This window comes from Lactuca sativa, chromosome 7 (genome assembly GCF_002870075.4).
Source record: "Lactuca sativa cultivar Salinas chromosome 7, Lsat_Salinas_v11, whole genome shotgun sequence".
NCBI lineage: Eukaryota > Viridiplantae > Streptophyta > Magnoliopsida > Asterales > Asteraceae > Lactuca > Lactuca sativa.
The window spans coordinates 168079536-168096687 of NC_056629.2; the positions used below are offsets into that span (position 1 = coordinate 168079536).

A 17152-nucleotide genomic window follows, 5' to 3' on the forward strand; every position below is an offset into this window, starting at 1 on the left:
TGCCCATATCTATCCTTTCTCATCTCCACATTTAAACCAATAATATCACTCGCTTTTCTTTTGTATTATTATAATATAAAAATCAAAATTTTGGTAATTCACTGATGTGAAACCCTAGAATCGAAGATTCGACGCAGGGTGGAAATTTACGGTGAAGTTTGACGTAGTCATACAATGGCTTTTGACTATTGGATGATGCCCACCATGGGCTCATATCCCCAACGCCACAAGGCAATAAATCTTCCCTAACGCAGCTAGCATTCATTTCTAGCTACACATAGTTGTATGCAAGTGGGTATGAGCCTACATGCCTATATAATGTAAATATTTGCAATACTACTGCACCAAATTGAATTGTAGAGATGGGGATATCTAAGAAATGGGGATGTGGGATGCTTCTTTTCATATGCATTGTTTTTCACATGAGTGTGATTACGCATGGAGATGAAAGAATCCAGACTACAGGATGGGGTCGTAATGATTGCCGTTTTCGCAGGAGAGGGTGTGGCGGCTTTGGTGGTAGAAGAGGTGGAGGATTTGGCAGAGGTGGTGGAGGGCTTGGTGGTGGTGCTGGAGGTGGACTTGGAGGAGGTGGTGGTGGAGGACTTGGTGGTGGAGGTGGCATTGGAGGGGGTTCTGGTGGTGGATTTGGAGCCGGAGGTGGAGTTGGTGGCGGAAGTGCCGGAGGTGGTGGCATTGGTGGAGGCGGTGGTGGAGGAAGTGGGGGAGGTGGTGGTTTAGGGGGAGGTGCGGGAAGTGGTGGTGGGTTTGGAGCTGGAGGTGGAGTTGGTGGTGGAGGTGCAGGAGGTGGTGGCATTGGTGGAGGCGGTGGTGGAGGAAGTGGGGGAGGTGGTGGTCTTGGAGGAGGTTCGGGAAGTGGTGGTGGGTTTGGAGCTGGAGGTGGAGTTGGTGGTGGTATTGGTGGTGGTAGTGGTGGAGGTAGCGGTGGAGGTGGCGGTCTAGGCGGAGGTTCAGGAAGTGGTGGAGGATTTGGAGCCGGAGGTGGAGTTGGTGGCGGTAGTGCAGTAGGTGGTGGTATTGGTGGTGGTGGCGGTGGAGGTAGCGGTGGTGGTGGTGGCTTAGGAGGAGGTTCAGGTAGTGGTGGTGGGTTTGGAGCCGGAGGTGGACTTGGTGGCGGTAGTACAGGAGGTGGTGGTATTGGTGGCGGCGGTGGTGGAGGTAGCGGTGGAGGGGGTGGTCTAGGAGGAGGTTCAGGAAGTGGTGGTGGATTTGGAGCTGGAGGTGGAGTTGGTGGCGGTAGTTCTGGAGGTGGTGGTATTGGTGGTGGTGGCGGTGGAGGTAGTGGTGGAGGTGGTGGTCTAGGGGGAGGTTCAGGAAGTGGTGGTGGTTTTGGAGCTGGAGGTGGAGTTGGTGGTGGTGCAGGAGGTGTTGGAGTTGGTGGTGGTGGTGGTGGAGGCAGCGGAGGAGGTGGTGGAATTGGAGGTGGCTCAGGAAGTGGTGGTGGGTTTGGAGCCGGAGGTGGTGTAGGTGGTGGAGCCGCGGGTGTAGGAAGTGGTTTGGGAAGTGGAGGTGGAGGAGGGTTGGGAGGAGGAGGTGGTGGCGGAATTGGTGGCGGTCACGGCGTTGGTGGAGGAGTGGGTGTAGGCATTGGCATCGGAGTGGGAGTAGGCGTTGGCGGCGGCGGTGGTGGTGGAAGAAACTAAGGGTGTCCATTAAGTTGCCACATTTTGAAATTATATTTTATAAAAACTATATTTGTAGTGAATCATACGTTCAAAAAGACGCATCTCATTTAAAAATATGATTATTAGTTGCACAAAGTCTCAAGATCTGTAATCGTTATACGTTCTAGAAGCCAAGCAAAAGTTTATCGAACAGAACAAGTTGTTTTTAAAGGTGTATGTATCGAAATTATAGTAGAATCATCTTTCTTAGATCAATGATATTGATTGAATAGTGTCATCAATATATTAATATTGATGTATTTGATTCATATTTCTCGAATTACTTATACCGGTTTAATTTTGTTTTTATATCGTAAAATTTGCACACTATTGAGCCTTAGATTGGCATATACATAATGTGTTAACGAAAAAACCCACTAAATATAAGCACTTTCCAGAGCACCTTGCAAGCATGATATATCATGTAAAAAAATGAATCAAATCTATTTCACAAAAGTAAAAATATATCATGCAAAAAAATGAATCAAATCTATCTCACAAAAGTGAAAATGACCTCATCTGAACATGTTTATTATTATTATTATTATTATTATTATTATTATTATTATTATTATTATATATATATATATATATATATATATATATATATATATATATATATATATATATATATATATATATATATATATATATGAACAAAAAATGAATCAAATCTATTTCACAAAAGTAAAAATGACCTCATATGAACATGTTTGTTATTATATATATATATATATATATATATATATATATATATATATATATATATATATATATATATATTAAAGATATGAAAGTTAGGAATAGTAAACTTCCTAAGTGTTTGGCAAGATTGGTCTCTAAGGTTATGTATGTTTGCTCCTATTTTTTGTCAATTTTTTTTTGTCATTTTGGGTCCTCCAACTTATGTTGGTTTTAAAAAACTACTTACAACATTCACCCTTCACGTTTATGCTTTTGTTCACAAACAACCCTTTCACTTTCGTTTGAATTTTTCATAACCCTCGCCTTGTATTACATATTATTAGTATTTGGTCTTTTGGCAGAAATGTTCCCTCATTATTATTATTATTATTGTTAGACAAAATTACACGATTGGTCCTTATGGTTTACCAGATTTAACATATTGAGGACAACGATGGAAACTGAAATCACTCTTTTACTCCTAATCCGATTTTTTTATTAATCTATATTTCTCTTTTTGGTTTTAAATTAATGTTTTATTTATTAGAAAATATCCATCAAATACCATAAAGCCACCCATCAGCTGCCATCACCACCACCGCCAAAATTACATAAATGGTCCATATGGTTTACTCGGCGTCACAAATTCAGTCCCTACTATCTTAAAAAACCAAATTACCCTCACATTAACGGACAAAAAACAACGGTTTATATTTTCCGAATTGGTTTTCCGGCCGCTGCCATACATGGCAATTAAGTTTAGTTTGTGAGACAATTTCTTTATTTTCCTCATTTATTGCAAGAAATAATGATTTAGATTTCTTTACTTATGTAATTAGATGACATTGTTTATCTTCATTTACTAGATTATTTCAATGCAATTCAACATGTTACTTTATTTTACAAAACAATACCTTCCGACCCCGGCAACGCCGGAGAATCTTTTCTAGTTATTATTATTATTATTATTATTATTATTATTATTATTATTATTATTATTATTATTATTAGAGAAATTAAATATCATCCTACATTTTGTTGCTACTTTTTTTTCTACCTATTTAAGATGATAACAAATGTACAAATTCAAAATCTCAATCAAATTTAAATTAAATTGAATGACATGTGTCACCATCTAAAATAGATTGGAGGATATTATGAACAAAAAGTAGGATGCTATTTAATTATTATTATTATTATTATTATTATTATTAAGTACTCCTGAACCGATTAGCATATCAAATTGATAATGATATTTGTGTGGATTAAGTGTTGATGATATAAATGTTGTTTCTTTTTTAACTAAATATATTGTCTAAAACCAAATAAATGACTATTTTACCCTCTATCTAAAAGTGACAAATGACAATTATTTAATAACCATTATAAATGAAACATATTAAGCACAAATAAAATGTATTTACAACTTTTTTGAGCTTTAATAGGAAAATTAAGTTTTAGTTATAGATAGTAATATACAAATGAATGGAAATAAGTTGCTATTTTTAACATTTAGCCCTTAAAAACAACTAATGCCCTCTAAATATTGGTGATAGACTTATCACAAATAATTATGTCAGTGACAATTGGAATAACACTCAGCCATTAAACCATTATGACTTATTTAAAGAATAAGAAGATTAGAATTAGACGTGCATGATGATTTATGAATCCATCAACTGGTATGTTACTAATATTTATTGGTATCGATTTATCTTACAAACACAAAATCACTACAAACTCAAAATACCTCAACATTAACAGTTCTCATTCCATAAAAACTAGTTGGTTTTCAAGAAAACTTATAAAAGAAATTCCTCACGACAAATTCACTCTGCTCTCAAATCAACAAACTCCTCATCTAAGAACAAGATAATAAAGATTGAAGAAGAAACCCTAATGATGAAACCCTAAGAACAGTACAGAGAGAACGAGAGAAGATAACAAGGTGAGTATTAAATTGATCTCTGATAATGAAAAATTATACACACAACTTCCATATATACTCTGGGTAGAAATATGGATCAAATCCGATAACATCCACCCGAATAACAAGATGGGTAAGATCTGCGTGTTATTCAATCACACCAACTTTGAGATTAGAAGTTGCAGTCCAAATGTTCAACAACCTTAACACTTCCATTCCTTCCTGCATAATTCTTACAAAACAGGTTTCCAAATATATACACAATATACCCTAATATACATAATAAATATTAACAAAGGATACAAGAAAAAAGGATATACTATTCAATGATATGTTTGTGAAGACTTGTTATTCTCAAACACCCCCCCCCCCCACCAAAAAAAATATAATAAATAAATAAAATCATTGCAACCTTCAACTAACACTTTCCTTGCAATGAATCAATAAGACTTATTTTCCTACACAGACTATCATGTTGACCAGAAACCAAAGACTTGGTAAATGCATCAGCAATACTGTCATCTGAATTCACTTTAAAATTTTCAACAATTCCTTTAGAACTCTATCCCTTATAAAATCAGTATCAACATTAAAATGTTTTGTTTTCTCGTGGAAAACCATATTTAACACCAACTTGATTACACATTCATTGTCATAAAATATTGGAACATGAATTCAAATAAAATCTTTAAAATTCACATTACTTCAAATGACACAATACTCAAAGCATGGTATTCTGATTCAGTAGAAGAACAAGAAACTGTTTCTTGCTTCTTGTTTTTTCACGAAATCAAATTATTACCAAGAAAGAAACAAAAACTAGTAACATATTGTCTGGAAACTAAATATTTTGCCCAATCTGCATCAACAAAACCCTTTAAAACCAAACTATCAGATCTTAGTACATAAAAACCTCTAACGGGATTTGATTTTATGTATCAAAGCAAACGTAAAGAAACATTCAAATGAGATCTCCTAGGACTGTGCATCAACTGACTTAGCACCCGAACTACATATGAAATATCAGGTCTAGTAATAGTCAAATATATAAGCTTTCCAACCTATTTTGGAATAAAGTAATATTTTGCAAACAAAAATCATCCTTATTAATTCCATCTCCTTTAATTACAACATTACATTCCAAAGGAGTCTTAACTGGTTTACAACCCAACATACCAAATTCATATAATAGTTCTAGAAAATACTTCCTTTGAAACAAGCAAATTCCATTTTCAATGTCAACTACTTCTCTTCCTAAAAAAATATAAGTTTCCCAAAGTCCTTAATCAAAAACATAGATTTCAAAAAACCTTTTACCTTATTGATTTCATCTAAACTATTCCCAGTCAAAATAATGTCATCCACATAAACAAGTAAGGGCCTGTTTGATATGTAGCTGACCGGGTCCGGTCAGCACATTTGGCTGACTCGGTCTAGTCAGCTTGTTTGATAAAAAGCTATTCACGTCTGACCCTGTCTAATTGTCTGATTTGGTCATGGATATTGGTCTGACTTGGTCTTGGGTAAAAAAGATGTTGACTGAAACATTTACCGAATTTGCCCTAGTGCTTTGAACGCTCTATTGTGAATGCGTTCTCCCTCTGCCTTTTCTGTCTTCGCTTAGAGTTTGCTCCTCTTTCTGCCATCCCAAACGCCTTGTCCACCAACGATTTCTTCCAACGCCGAAAGGTCTGATGATTTGATCTTCCTCTTTAATCGATTGATTTCATGAAATCGTTTTTGAAATCGATTCATGAAATCAATTGCTAGCCATCCATCCCCTTCAATCGCAAGTTCTCTCCGGTCATCTCCTTCAATTGCACTTGTCATGATGCCATCTAATCCTTAGAAGCAAACCTAGGATTGTTATAAATATTCCGTTTTTACCCTTTTACATCTTTTAATTAATCTTTCCCCTTTGAATTATATGCCTAGTTGTTTGGTTGAACTCAACGAAAGGAATGACACATTGAACAGGGAATGCAATTGTTGATATTATCCATGTTTTTGTTTTCTTTCGCTGTATGTAATTGTTGATATTATCCAATCCCAGTTATGGTGACATGATAATGTAAAATTTGGTTTAGTGTTATCGATCAAAAGGATTAAGGATGTAATTCTTAGATTTGGAACAAAGCATGGAGCATATGTATGACCGATTGTTGAATTGGAAGTTTGGGACCTTATGGCTCTTAATTGTTGGTCTATTATCCATTGTTGATCTGTATGATATTCCTAAGAAGCACTAGTTGTATTGGCCTTTTCATTTATATATATCTTATGCAACTTGGGCAGAATTTTGGCTCATTTGAACAGCTAGTTTGCAGAAACTTTTATGCTTGTGTGTTTATTGGGTCATATTTTATGATTGGTTTAAAACAATAGAATTATAATGAAGTGATATATTACTTTGTTTATGTGATTATTGCAAAGTCGTGAAAACATTTTCTACAATTACATAAATGCAGCTAATGCATATGATACAAAATTTAAAGTTAAGAATTACAAAAATAAAAGAGAAAATGAAGTTAATTAATAAGAGTAATATGGAGTTAATTAATAATATATTGTTGTTAAACAGGTTTTTATTGGTCGTTAAATGGTAAATCATAAAAAAATTAATGTTATTTGAGGGTAATATTGTCATTTTACATGGTCAGTTAAATGTAAAATCAAACAGCAAGTTTCAGTCAGAAGTTAATTCAGTCGGAACTTCTAACTCAGTCAGCTTCTAACCCAGTCAGTTCTAATCCAGTTAGAAACTATCAAATGACCCCTAAGAAAATAACACAACCCTTATCAAACTTAACAAACAATGAAAAATCATTCATGCTTTGAGAAAAAGCATACTCAAATAAAGAACTACATAACTTTTCGTACCATTTTTATATGGGTTGTTTAAGCACATATAAAGATTTTAACAATTTACAAACTTGATTATCACCCTTAGTATGATAACCTAAAGGTAATGTAATATAAACATCCTTATCTAGTTCATCATATAAAAATGCATTATTGATATCAAGTTGAAAAAGATTCCAACCAGAATTAACAACAAGAGTAATTACAATTCTAATTGTTGCCATTTTAGCAACTGGAGAAAAAGTTTGCTCATAGTTTATACCTTATGTTTGATTGTACCCTTTAGCCACTAATCTAGCTTTAAAATTTTCAACTTCTCCATTAGAATTGTATTTAATCTTATACACCCATTTACAGCCTATGGGTTTTCTAACAGAAGGTAAATCACAAATTACCTAGGTATTATTCCCATATAATGTCTCCATTTCCATATTCATAACATGAAACCAATTAAGAACCAAAGAGGCTTCATGATATGATTGAGGTTCAACAATTTTATTTGGATTTGTAACAAAACATTTATTTTCAACATTTTAAAAAGAGTAATTTATAGACTTCTCAATATTATATTTATATTTACCCTCTATTATATAATCACTGAAATTTTGATGAAATTTGGACTCACGATTAGACCTTCTAATATAACATACTGATTTTTAGACGACTCAGAAAAATAACCAATATTTTCATCAGAACTTCTAATAGTTTCAGAAGTAGGCATTTTATGTTGCAATTTAAGTGTCTCGTAGCCTAAAGTACCATCTTAACTAAAATCAGTTGCACTCAAAGATTGACTACCATTGTAACATCCTAATGATTAAGGTACTTTTAATTTCAGCCCTATAATTTGATTATATTACATTTTAATCCCAAGTTCAAGACATGTATGCATTAAGGGTTATAATGGCATTGTTGTAAATTGTGGGTCTTCGGAGTAAGTCATGTGTATGTGGTGTACACGTACTAGGGCGCGACCTAGTATGCAGGGCATACATCAGTGTACGCGGGGAATACTTAACAAAGATGGAAACACTAATTTTTAGGGTTTAGCTCATATATAAGCATCCTTATGGCCTCATTTTCCATCATATTATCAACCTTCACCCTCTCATTCATATTTAAAGCCCTAGAACCACCTTGTGAAACCATTTCAAGCATTAAAGTGTGTGTTTGTGTTCTTAGAAGAAGGAAGGAAGGAAGCCAAGCTCATATTGGAGGAGTAAATCACCTTGGATCTAGAACTTATCCCTTATTTGCATGTCTTCTAAGGTATAAAGCTTCCATCTTTGTCTTTCAATCTTGTAGATATGGAAATGGGGGTTTTAGTGATACTTTTTGGTCCAAATGTTTTAACTTGAGCATGTCATGCTTTTGATGAGTTGATTTGTCCTTTCAGACCATAGGAGGGGTCTTAAGTCATAAAAATGAAGTCCTAATGGCTAGTTTTTCTCCATGCATCTTGAAGACGGTCATAATGGATTAAGACCTTGAGTTTAGCTTTTAATGGGAATGTAAACTCATAAAGTTTCCAACTTTATGACTCTAGAATGTATTTTGGGCAAGGATCTGAAGTTTGGTTGAAAGAGCTTAAGTCATTAAGCTCTTAATGGAGTTTTGGAGCTTCTGAGGGTACGTCCTGTGTACTCAGAGTACGCCCCACGTACTCGGTCAACCACCGTGATGGTGGTCAACTGTGAGGCTTCGTGTACGACCAACATACCTCAGGAGTACGCCCCGCATACGCACACTGAGTTGACTTGGTCGGGTTGAATCGGTTGGGTTGACCCGGTTGGGTTGAATCAGTTGACTTAGTGGGTTTGATCAGTTAACTTTGACCAAGTTTGACGTTGAGGATATTTTGGGTATTTTGTTATTTTGATGGAATTAGTCAATTGATGGAATTAGGTGAAGGTTAAAGAGCTGAGATTTGGAGTCGAGACCTCATCAGCTTCTATCCATTTTATGAGGTGAGTTTTCCTCACTGTACTTGTGGGTCGAAGGCACCAAGTCCGGTCCATTGGTTTGATACTCATTATGTAACACCCAGATTGCCAAAAATAAAATTTTCATTTAATTAATCAATTTAATATAAAATAACACTTGTTTAAAATCTTATTCACATTCAAATTACAAAACGTAGTTTCATTTTCGTTATAAAAGAAGACCAGGATCCTCCAAAACACAACTCTTTCTTCGGTGTGTACAATCGAACCTTTGCCATCCCGCGTTACTGTAAAAACCTGAAACAACATGACATAAACAACGTAAGCACGAAGCTTAGTGAGTTCCCCAATATACCTTACGCACATACGCCTTCCGGCCCGGATCTTTCGATCCACATAATATCGCCTTCCGGCCCGGATCTTTCGATCCACATAATATCGCCTTCCGGCCCGGATCTTTCGATCCACATAACATCGCCTTCCGGCCCGACCTTCCGGTCCATGTGTCTCAGGGGACTTCCGTCCCTGCTGGGTAAACCTTCCGGCCTTACCCACGCCGACCTTCCGGTCCATCACACATATATAACACATAATACAAATACTCTAACACATAAAACACATATATCATATATCATACCTGACCTTTCTGTCACATAATACATTGCCTTCCGGCCCATATATAAACATGTATATCACGCGTAGCAACTAACTTTCCATTCATAGCATATAAACATAACACACAACATACTTGACCTTCCGGTCACACAATCAAACCCTTCCGGGTGAGGTATAGTGAGAAGACTCACCTCGCGAACACTGGAAGATAGCGACTCCTGAACCTCTTGCACTTGATCCTCCGAGCTACAAGCTCCCTGTCTCATCATACATCTCTTTTTAATACTTCTATCTTCCACGTTAACTGACCCTAAGAAAACACACCAGTCAACTCTGGTCAACAGTCCATTGTCAGCTCGACTGGACTCGGCGAGTTCCCTGGCGACTCGGCGAGTCTGGTCGTCCTTCAATCCTCTGAGATTCCCCTTCTACTCGTCGAGTATCCTCTTTGACTCGACGAGTCACTCCTGGAAGAATCGCGGGGCCACCCCGACTCCACTCGCCGAGTCTGAAGAACAACTCGGCGAGTCCCAGTGAATCTTCAAGCTACTCGCCGAGTCTGATCATCCGACTCGGCGAGTCCATGCCATGCAGTCGATCCAACTGCTTCCTGAGATACGTTTATTCCCGAAAAACACACCAATGGGACTTCTGGACCTCTAATCATCCTATTACTAGGGTATAAACTTTTGTATAACAACATAATAATCCATCAAATCACCAAATGGGTTTCATAAACCCTAATTCCATAACACATCAACATAGCAGAGGATAATTCGAAATATTACCTGAATAACACCCTCTCTGTGTCTCCAAACCTCAGAACTCGATCCCCATGCTCTTCCTTTGGCCAAAATCCTTCCTCTTCTTGCACCACAATTCCTTCAAAGTCAATAATGGCCTTCAAGTTTTGCTCCAAATGCCACAGTCGTCTAGGGTTCTCCACAATCGGCCAAAAGACGTGAAATGACGACATACAACCCTTAAATACGACCCAATACGAAACGGCTAGGGTTTCTGCTGAACAGCGTCGACTCGCCGAGTCCATACCTGAACTCGTCGAGTCCAGACGCGAACCCACGATCAAATCTGCGACCCTACTCGGCGAGTCTGGCTCCAACTCGCCGAGTCCCTCCTTTAAAACACCCTAAAATGCAATTTAACAATACTTGAGATTTTGGGCTGTTACAATTCTCCCCCACTAGAATTAGACTTCGCCCTCGAAGTCTCGCTCTGAAAATAATTCTGGATGTTGCTCCCGCATCACACGTTTCGGCTTCCCTAGACACTTTCGATCTCTTCCGAGGTTGCCACTGAATCAATACTAGAGGTATCTCCTTGTTCCTCAGAATCTTGATCTTCCGATCTCCGACGGCCACTGGCCTCTCGACATAACACAGGCTCACATCCACCTAATCGTTCTCTAGTAGAACCTCTGCTGACTCATCCGCTATACACCTCTTCAACTGCGACACCTACCAGTGTCATGGATCCGTCCCAATTCCGTTGACAGCTCCAAACGATAGGCCACCCTTCTTACCTTCGCACCTTCACGAAAAGACCCAACATACCGGGGCCCCCCATTTACCCTTCTTCCTAAATCGAAGCACCCGTCAGAAATACGAAGTCGCTGACCTGAATCACATACTCGTAACGGCGTCTGCCTGTATAACTTTCCTGTTAACTCTAAACGATCACTAACTCTCCGTAACCTGCTGAGTCTGCTCTATCGACTGAAGCCCAAATCTGTACTGTCCATCTCTCTCTGTAACCGAGAACCACCCAAGATGCAACTCTGCTCTTAAACCCCAACAATCACTCGAACAATAAGGGTTAGGAAGCCCTGAACCACCGGATCCCCGATCCAAAGCCCACTTTGTCCATCCCAGACCAACTGAGAGATCCATTCTCATTCCCAGATTAACTCTCACAAATTCTCCTCTTGCCGTCATATACACATGCTGAACTAGCCCCAACACTCGTAGGTTGGAAGACCCGATACACTGATGATATCCTCGAACATCTCCCAAGATGAACCACTACATCCACCCTACACTCTGATCAGATTCACACTGAAAATTTAAAATTTTCTCTCTCCATGCATCCCTTCTGAGCCTCAACAGACATCCCAACCGGATGGGTTCCTACTCCACTGCCGCGAACACGATGCTCGAAACCATACTCGAAATACTCTAACCATAACTTTGCTCTGCAGCTTTCACTTTCGTGAACTTGCACCCCCTTCGGAGTTACATACCCTCCTCTTTTCCTTTGCCACGGAACTCTCTTGAACATAATGCCACTCCAACCGGTGTCACGGTGCTCGCCCCAAGCGACACCACCCTTTTTGCGTAACTGTTATTCACATACTCTGGCTCTCATTGCAGGGGCTCTCAATCCCATGCACTCTCTCCACTCATCAAAATCACTGCCTCCGCTAAACAAGATCAACAACCCAGGGCCAGACCTTCCAATGCAAGCACACTGCAACATACGTGATCCGCAAATCTCAAACTAATCCAGCAATACCAACAGAGTCTCCAGTATGACTGGACCGACTCTCATAGCACATACTAGCCACTCGAGGCTATATCTCTGTGGGTCCGTACACCCAACTCTGCGAACCCTCAGGTTCTAACTCTGGGAACCTTCCGGTTCCAGCTCTAGAAACATGCACAACATAATCCCGTGGGATTGATGCAGTACAACCATCACGTACCCCAAACGTACCAATACTCTGATCGCGACATTCCGATTACCTACTCAAGCTTGATCCCGACCTCCTTTCAGGCCTCCACAATCAAATGCCCTAGGTCTGCATCTCGCCCTGCATATCCAACACTCGCTCTCGTCGGCCTATACTTTGCGCTGACAAACACTGCTGAATCCCGGCAGCTAAGCACCCTCACATACTTATCGATCTCCCGGAGAATTTTCTAATTCTCCCCCACTAAAGCACTGACTAACTGCCACCGATCGTCATTAACGACCTCTCAGAACAATCCTGCACAAAGAGAACATTTACCCATTGACTGCTTCCCACAAGCGTAAGCAACCCTCAGCAAAACACAACTCCTCCCTGATCAATCCGCTCAAAAGAATCCGATCTTTCAATTATCCACTCCACAACTGCAGGTACTACCCGTCATTCAACCCAGTGCCGCACCTCCACTATCAACCCTCACGAACGATGACCAACGGAATTCCCAAGCAATAACCCATAACCAAACCCACAACCTGCCAAAGGTTGAATACCACATCGAAAACCGCACAAAGCTATCGACACTAAAACACCCGACTATAACCTTACCCAACCATCAGGGAACAACGAATGCCGAAGCAAACCTGAAGCACTAATCCATAATCATGCCAACCCCGCGGAACAACGAATACCGCATCGAAATCCACACTACCAGCACAAACAATACGCCACAAACAACGCAAGCTAATCAAGACATCAAGACAGCATCATACCCGCAGCTGCCCCCCCGGCACTGCTCCGTCTCCCTCTGCCGCAAGCCGATAAGCACAACCCTGAGCCCTTGGGCTCTACTCCATCCTGAACTCCTCAAGGTGGCCGGTGCTAGAGCCTGCACCGATCCTGCAAAAGCTGTGGACATTTGACCATCAAATGTCCAACCTGCCGACACTGATAACAAATCCTGGGATCCCGAATTGGCACTGACTGCCGACAATCCCGTGCACCATGCCCCTCCTTTCCGCACTCGCGGCATGCACCATTGGCCAACAAGCTCCGGTGCCATCTCTCTCACACTTCCCACAAGTGTGACCGCTCCGATCCCCCATTTCAACGTCTACGGTTCTGAACCGTTTCGGCGCCGACTGCGACTGCATCAGGGCCTGTCCCAGCTCACGCAACTGCAACTTAACCTCTAACTCACGCCACATGGCGGCCTTCTGCAACTCCAACAGGGTCTCGCACCTCCGCGCAAACACGAACTGTCTGATACCCCCTTGAGCTTACTCGAATATCGGGCATCTGAGCCTGCTTCGAAGCGAACTCAGGGCAAAACATCGCCCTCTCAACAAACATCCCGGTGCTCTCAGTCACCGACTCCAAATCCTGCCTCAGCTTAACGAACTTCCGAGCCAATTTCTCCTGTTCATCCCGCGGAACATAGCGAGTACTGCACATCCCTCTGAATTGATCCCATGAAACCGCAGCCCTCTGCGCATCGGAAAATGACCTCGTGGTCAATCTCCACCAACCCTTCGCCCCGAGCCTCAACAGGTTCAGAGCACACCCCACCCTCTGATCAGCAGGGCATAAACTCGTGGAGAAACACCCCTCCATGTCTGATAACCATCTCATAGCAACAATCGAGTCCTGAACTCCATCGAATGTGGGAGGCTTCGCATAATAGAAGTCCCGATACCGAAAACCCCGACTAGTCCCTTTCTTAGCCGTTGCTACAGCCGCTGTAACCGCCGCGGCAGCCGTCTCTGCGAAAGCCGCATATCGCTCATCAAACTACTTCAATCATAGTGGTCTTGATCGACCCAAACAATTCTGGCGACTCAACCCGCAACAATGCAGCAACCTCATCATGCCGGATCTCGCGAATCCTCGCATCCCGCTCGCTCGTGCTCGTCCGATCGATAACCGGATAACAAGATAGCCACAAGCATCATCCACTACGAACCATGGTACTCATCCCATGACATCCTTCCTCAACATGCTTCGGTGTATGGTACCTGAACCATAGCACCATTCCTCAACCTGCTCCAATGTATAGCACTCGAACCACAACATCTATCTCAATCTGTTCCGATGTATGGTGCCCTGACCATAACATCACTCTGTATCCGCTCCGATGTATGGTATTCGAACCATAACATCACCCCTCAGTCTGTTCCTTAGGACCTTCAGAATGCCCCCTGTATCAAGTATGGGTCCTCTGCTTTCAGTAGTACGGGCCCATACTACCTGCCACATCTACCCATACTTTCCACACGGACCATTCCAGAGTTCCTAAGTAGCTGATAAACCTGCTCTTTCACCAATCTCATCGCGCGTGCTCGCTTTCCAGCGAAATCCTCTACTCTACCAACGCACTCATCTGGCTAGGCTTACTCCCTAGTCCCTTCCGCCGTCCTCCCACTTCTTTGCTATCAGCTGCTGAAGAGTTCCCAATGATGCCAGCCCTATACCTCCTGAGTATCGTCATACTCACTTGGTAGCTGACTCCCATCATCGATAACTCCACAAAGCACAAAGCAAGCAGCATTCGAGCATTGAAGCATACATAGGACTCCCCATCTGTGGTAGCTCCACCTTCTCGGCTCATCCTCGGAAGTACCTCTGTACCCCGTAGCTTTACCCCTTGTGCGTTCTAACTAGATACTCTCACTCATCACATACACACAAAAGCATAACGCACATATAACAGCAAACCCTAGACTAAGGCATCACAAATCAGGCCACTCTAGTCCTAAGATGTGAAATACCTAGCCTATCTCTAGCATGCAATAATATCTCATAAAGTGCATAATAGACATTTCATAATACAGAAGTAAGGGTATTTTGGGAAATCACCGTTTGGCTCTGGCTGATTGTACACACTGCTCTTTCTTGCTTCCTCTTTGAACTCTTATTCACTTTTAGAAAACCATTTATTTGGAAAACTTTTTCTTACTTCCTCAGTTTGAGTCCAGATTTACCCGTAGGCGCGTCCGAATCCCTCAAACCAAGGCTCTGATACCAATTTGTAACACCCAGATTGCCAAAAATAAAATTTTCATTTAATTAATCAATTTAATATAAAATAACACTTGTTTAAAATCTTATTCACATTCAAATTACAAAACGTAGTTTCATTTTCGTTATAAAAGAAGACCAGGATCCTCCAAAACACAACTCTTTCTTCGGTGTGTACAATCGAACCGTTGCCATCCCGCGTTACTGTAAAAACCTGAAACAACATGACATAAACAACGTAAGCACGAAGCTTAGTGAGTTCCCCAATATACCTTACGCACATACGCCTTCCGGCCCGGATCTTTCGATCCACATAATATCGCCTTCCGGCCCGGATCTTTCGATCCACATAATATCGCCTTCCGGCCCGGATCTTTCGATCCACATAACATCGCCTTCCGGCCCGACCTTCCGGTCCATGTGTCTCAGGGGACTTCCGTCCCTGCTGGGTAAACCTTCCGGCCTTACCCACGCCGACCTTCCGGTCCATCACACATATATAACACATAATACAAATACTCTAACACATAAAACACATATATCATATATCATACCTGACCTTTCTGTCACATAATACATTGCCTTCCGGCCCATATATAAACATGTATATCACGCGTAGCAACTAACTTTCCATTCATAGCATATAAACATAACACACAACATACTTGACCTTCCGGTCACACAATCAAACCCTTCCGGGTGAGGTATAGTGAGAAGACTCACCTCGCGAACACTGGAAGATAGCGACTCCTGAACCTCTTGCACTTGATCCTCCGAGCTACAAGCTCCCTGTCTCATCATACATCTCTTTTTAATACTTCTATCTTCCACGTTAACTGACCCTAAGAAAACACACCAGTCAACTCTGGTCAACAGTCCATTGTCAGCTCGACTGGACTCGGCGAGTTCCCTGGCGACTCGGCGAGTCTGGTCGTCCTTCAATCCTCTGAGATTCCCCTTCTACTCGTCGAGTATCCTCTTTGACTCGACGAGTCACTCCTGGAAGAATCGCGGGGCCACCCCGACTCCACTCGCCGAGTCTGAAGAACAACTCGGCGAGTCCCAGTGAATCTTCAAGCTACTCGCCGAGTCTGATCATCCGACTCGGCGAGTCCATGCCATGCAGTCGATCCAACTGCTTCCTGAGATACGTTTATTCCCGAAAAACACACCAATGGGACTTCTGGACCTCTAATCATCCTATTACTAGGGTATAAACTTTTGTATAACAACATAATAATCCATCAAATCACCAAATGGGTTTCATAAACCCTAATTCCATAACACATCAACATAGCAGAGGATAATTCGAAATATTACCTGAATAACACCCTCTCTGTGTCTCCAAACCTCAGAAATCGATCCCCATGCTCTTCCTTTGGCCAAAATCCTTCCTCTTCTTGCACCACAATTCCTTCAAAGTCAATAATGGCCTTCAAGTTTTGCTCCAAATGCCACAGTCGTCTAGGGTTCTCCACAATCGGCCAAAAGACGTGAAATGACGACATACAACCCTTAAATACGACCCAATACGAAACGGCTAGGGTTTCTGCTGAACAGCGTCGACTCGCCGAGTCCATACCTGAACTCGTCGAGTCCAGACGCGAACCCACGATCAAATCTGCGACCCTACTCGGCGAGTCTGGCTCCAACTCGCCGAGTCCCTCCTTTAAAACACCCTAAAATGCAATTTAACAATACTTGGGATTTTGGGCTG

At 41.1% G+C, this 17152-nt stretch overlaps 1 protein-coding gene across 1 annotated transcript; it reads left to right on the forward strand.

The window, feature by feature from the left end:
- The first annotated feature begins 362 nt into the window (after positions 1 to 362).
- On the forward strand, positions 363 to 1664 carry LOC111919097 (glycine-rich cell wall structural protein 1). Its single transcript, XM_052765844.1, has 3 exons — positions 363 to 1017; positions 1060 to 1257; positions 1300 to 1664. Exons 1-3 carry the CDS (start codon positions 363 to 365, stop codon positions 1662 to 1664), a joined length of 1218 nt encoding a protein of 405 aa, XP_052621804.1.
- Positions 1665 to 17152: the final 15488 nt, after the last annotated feature.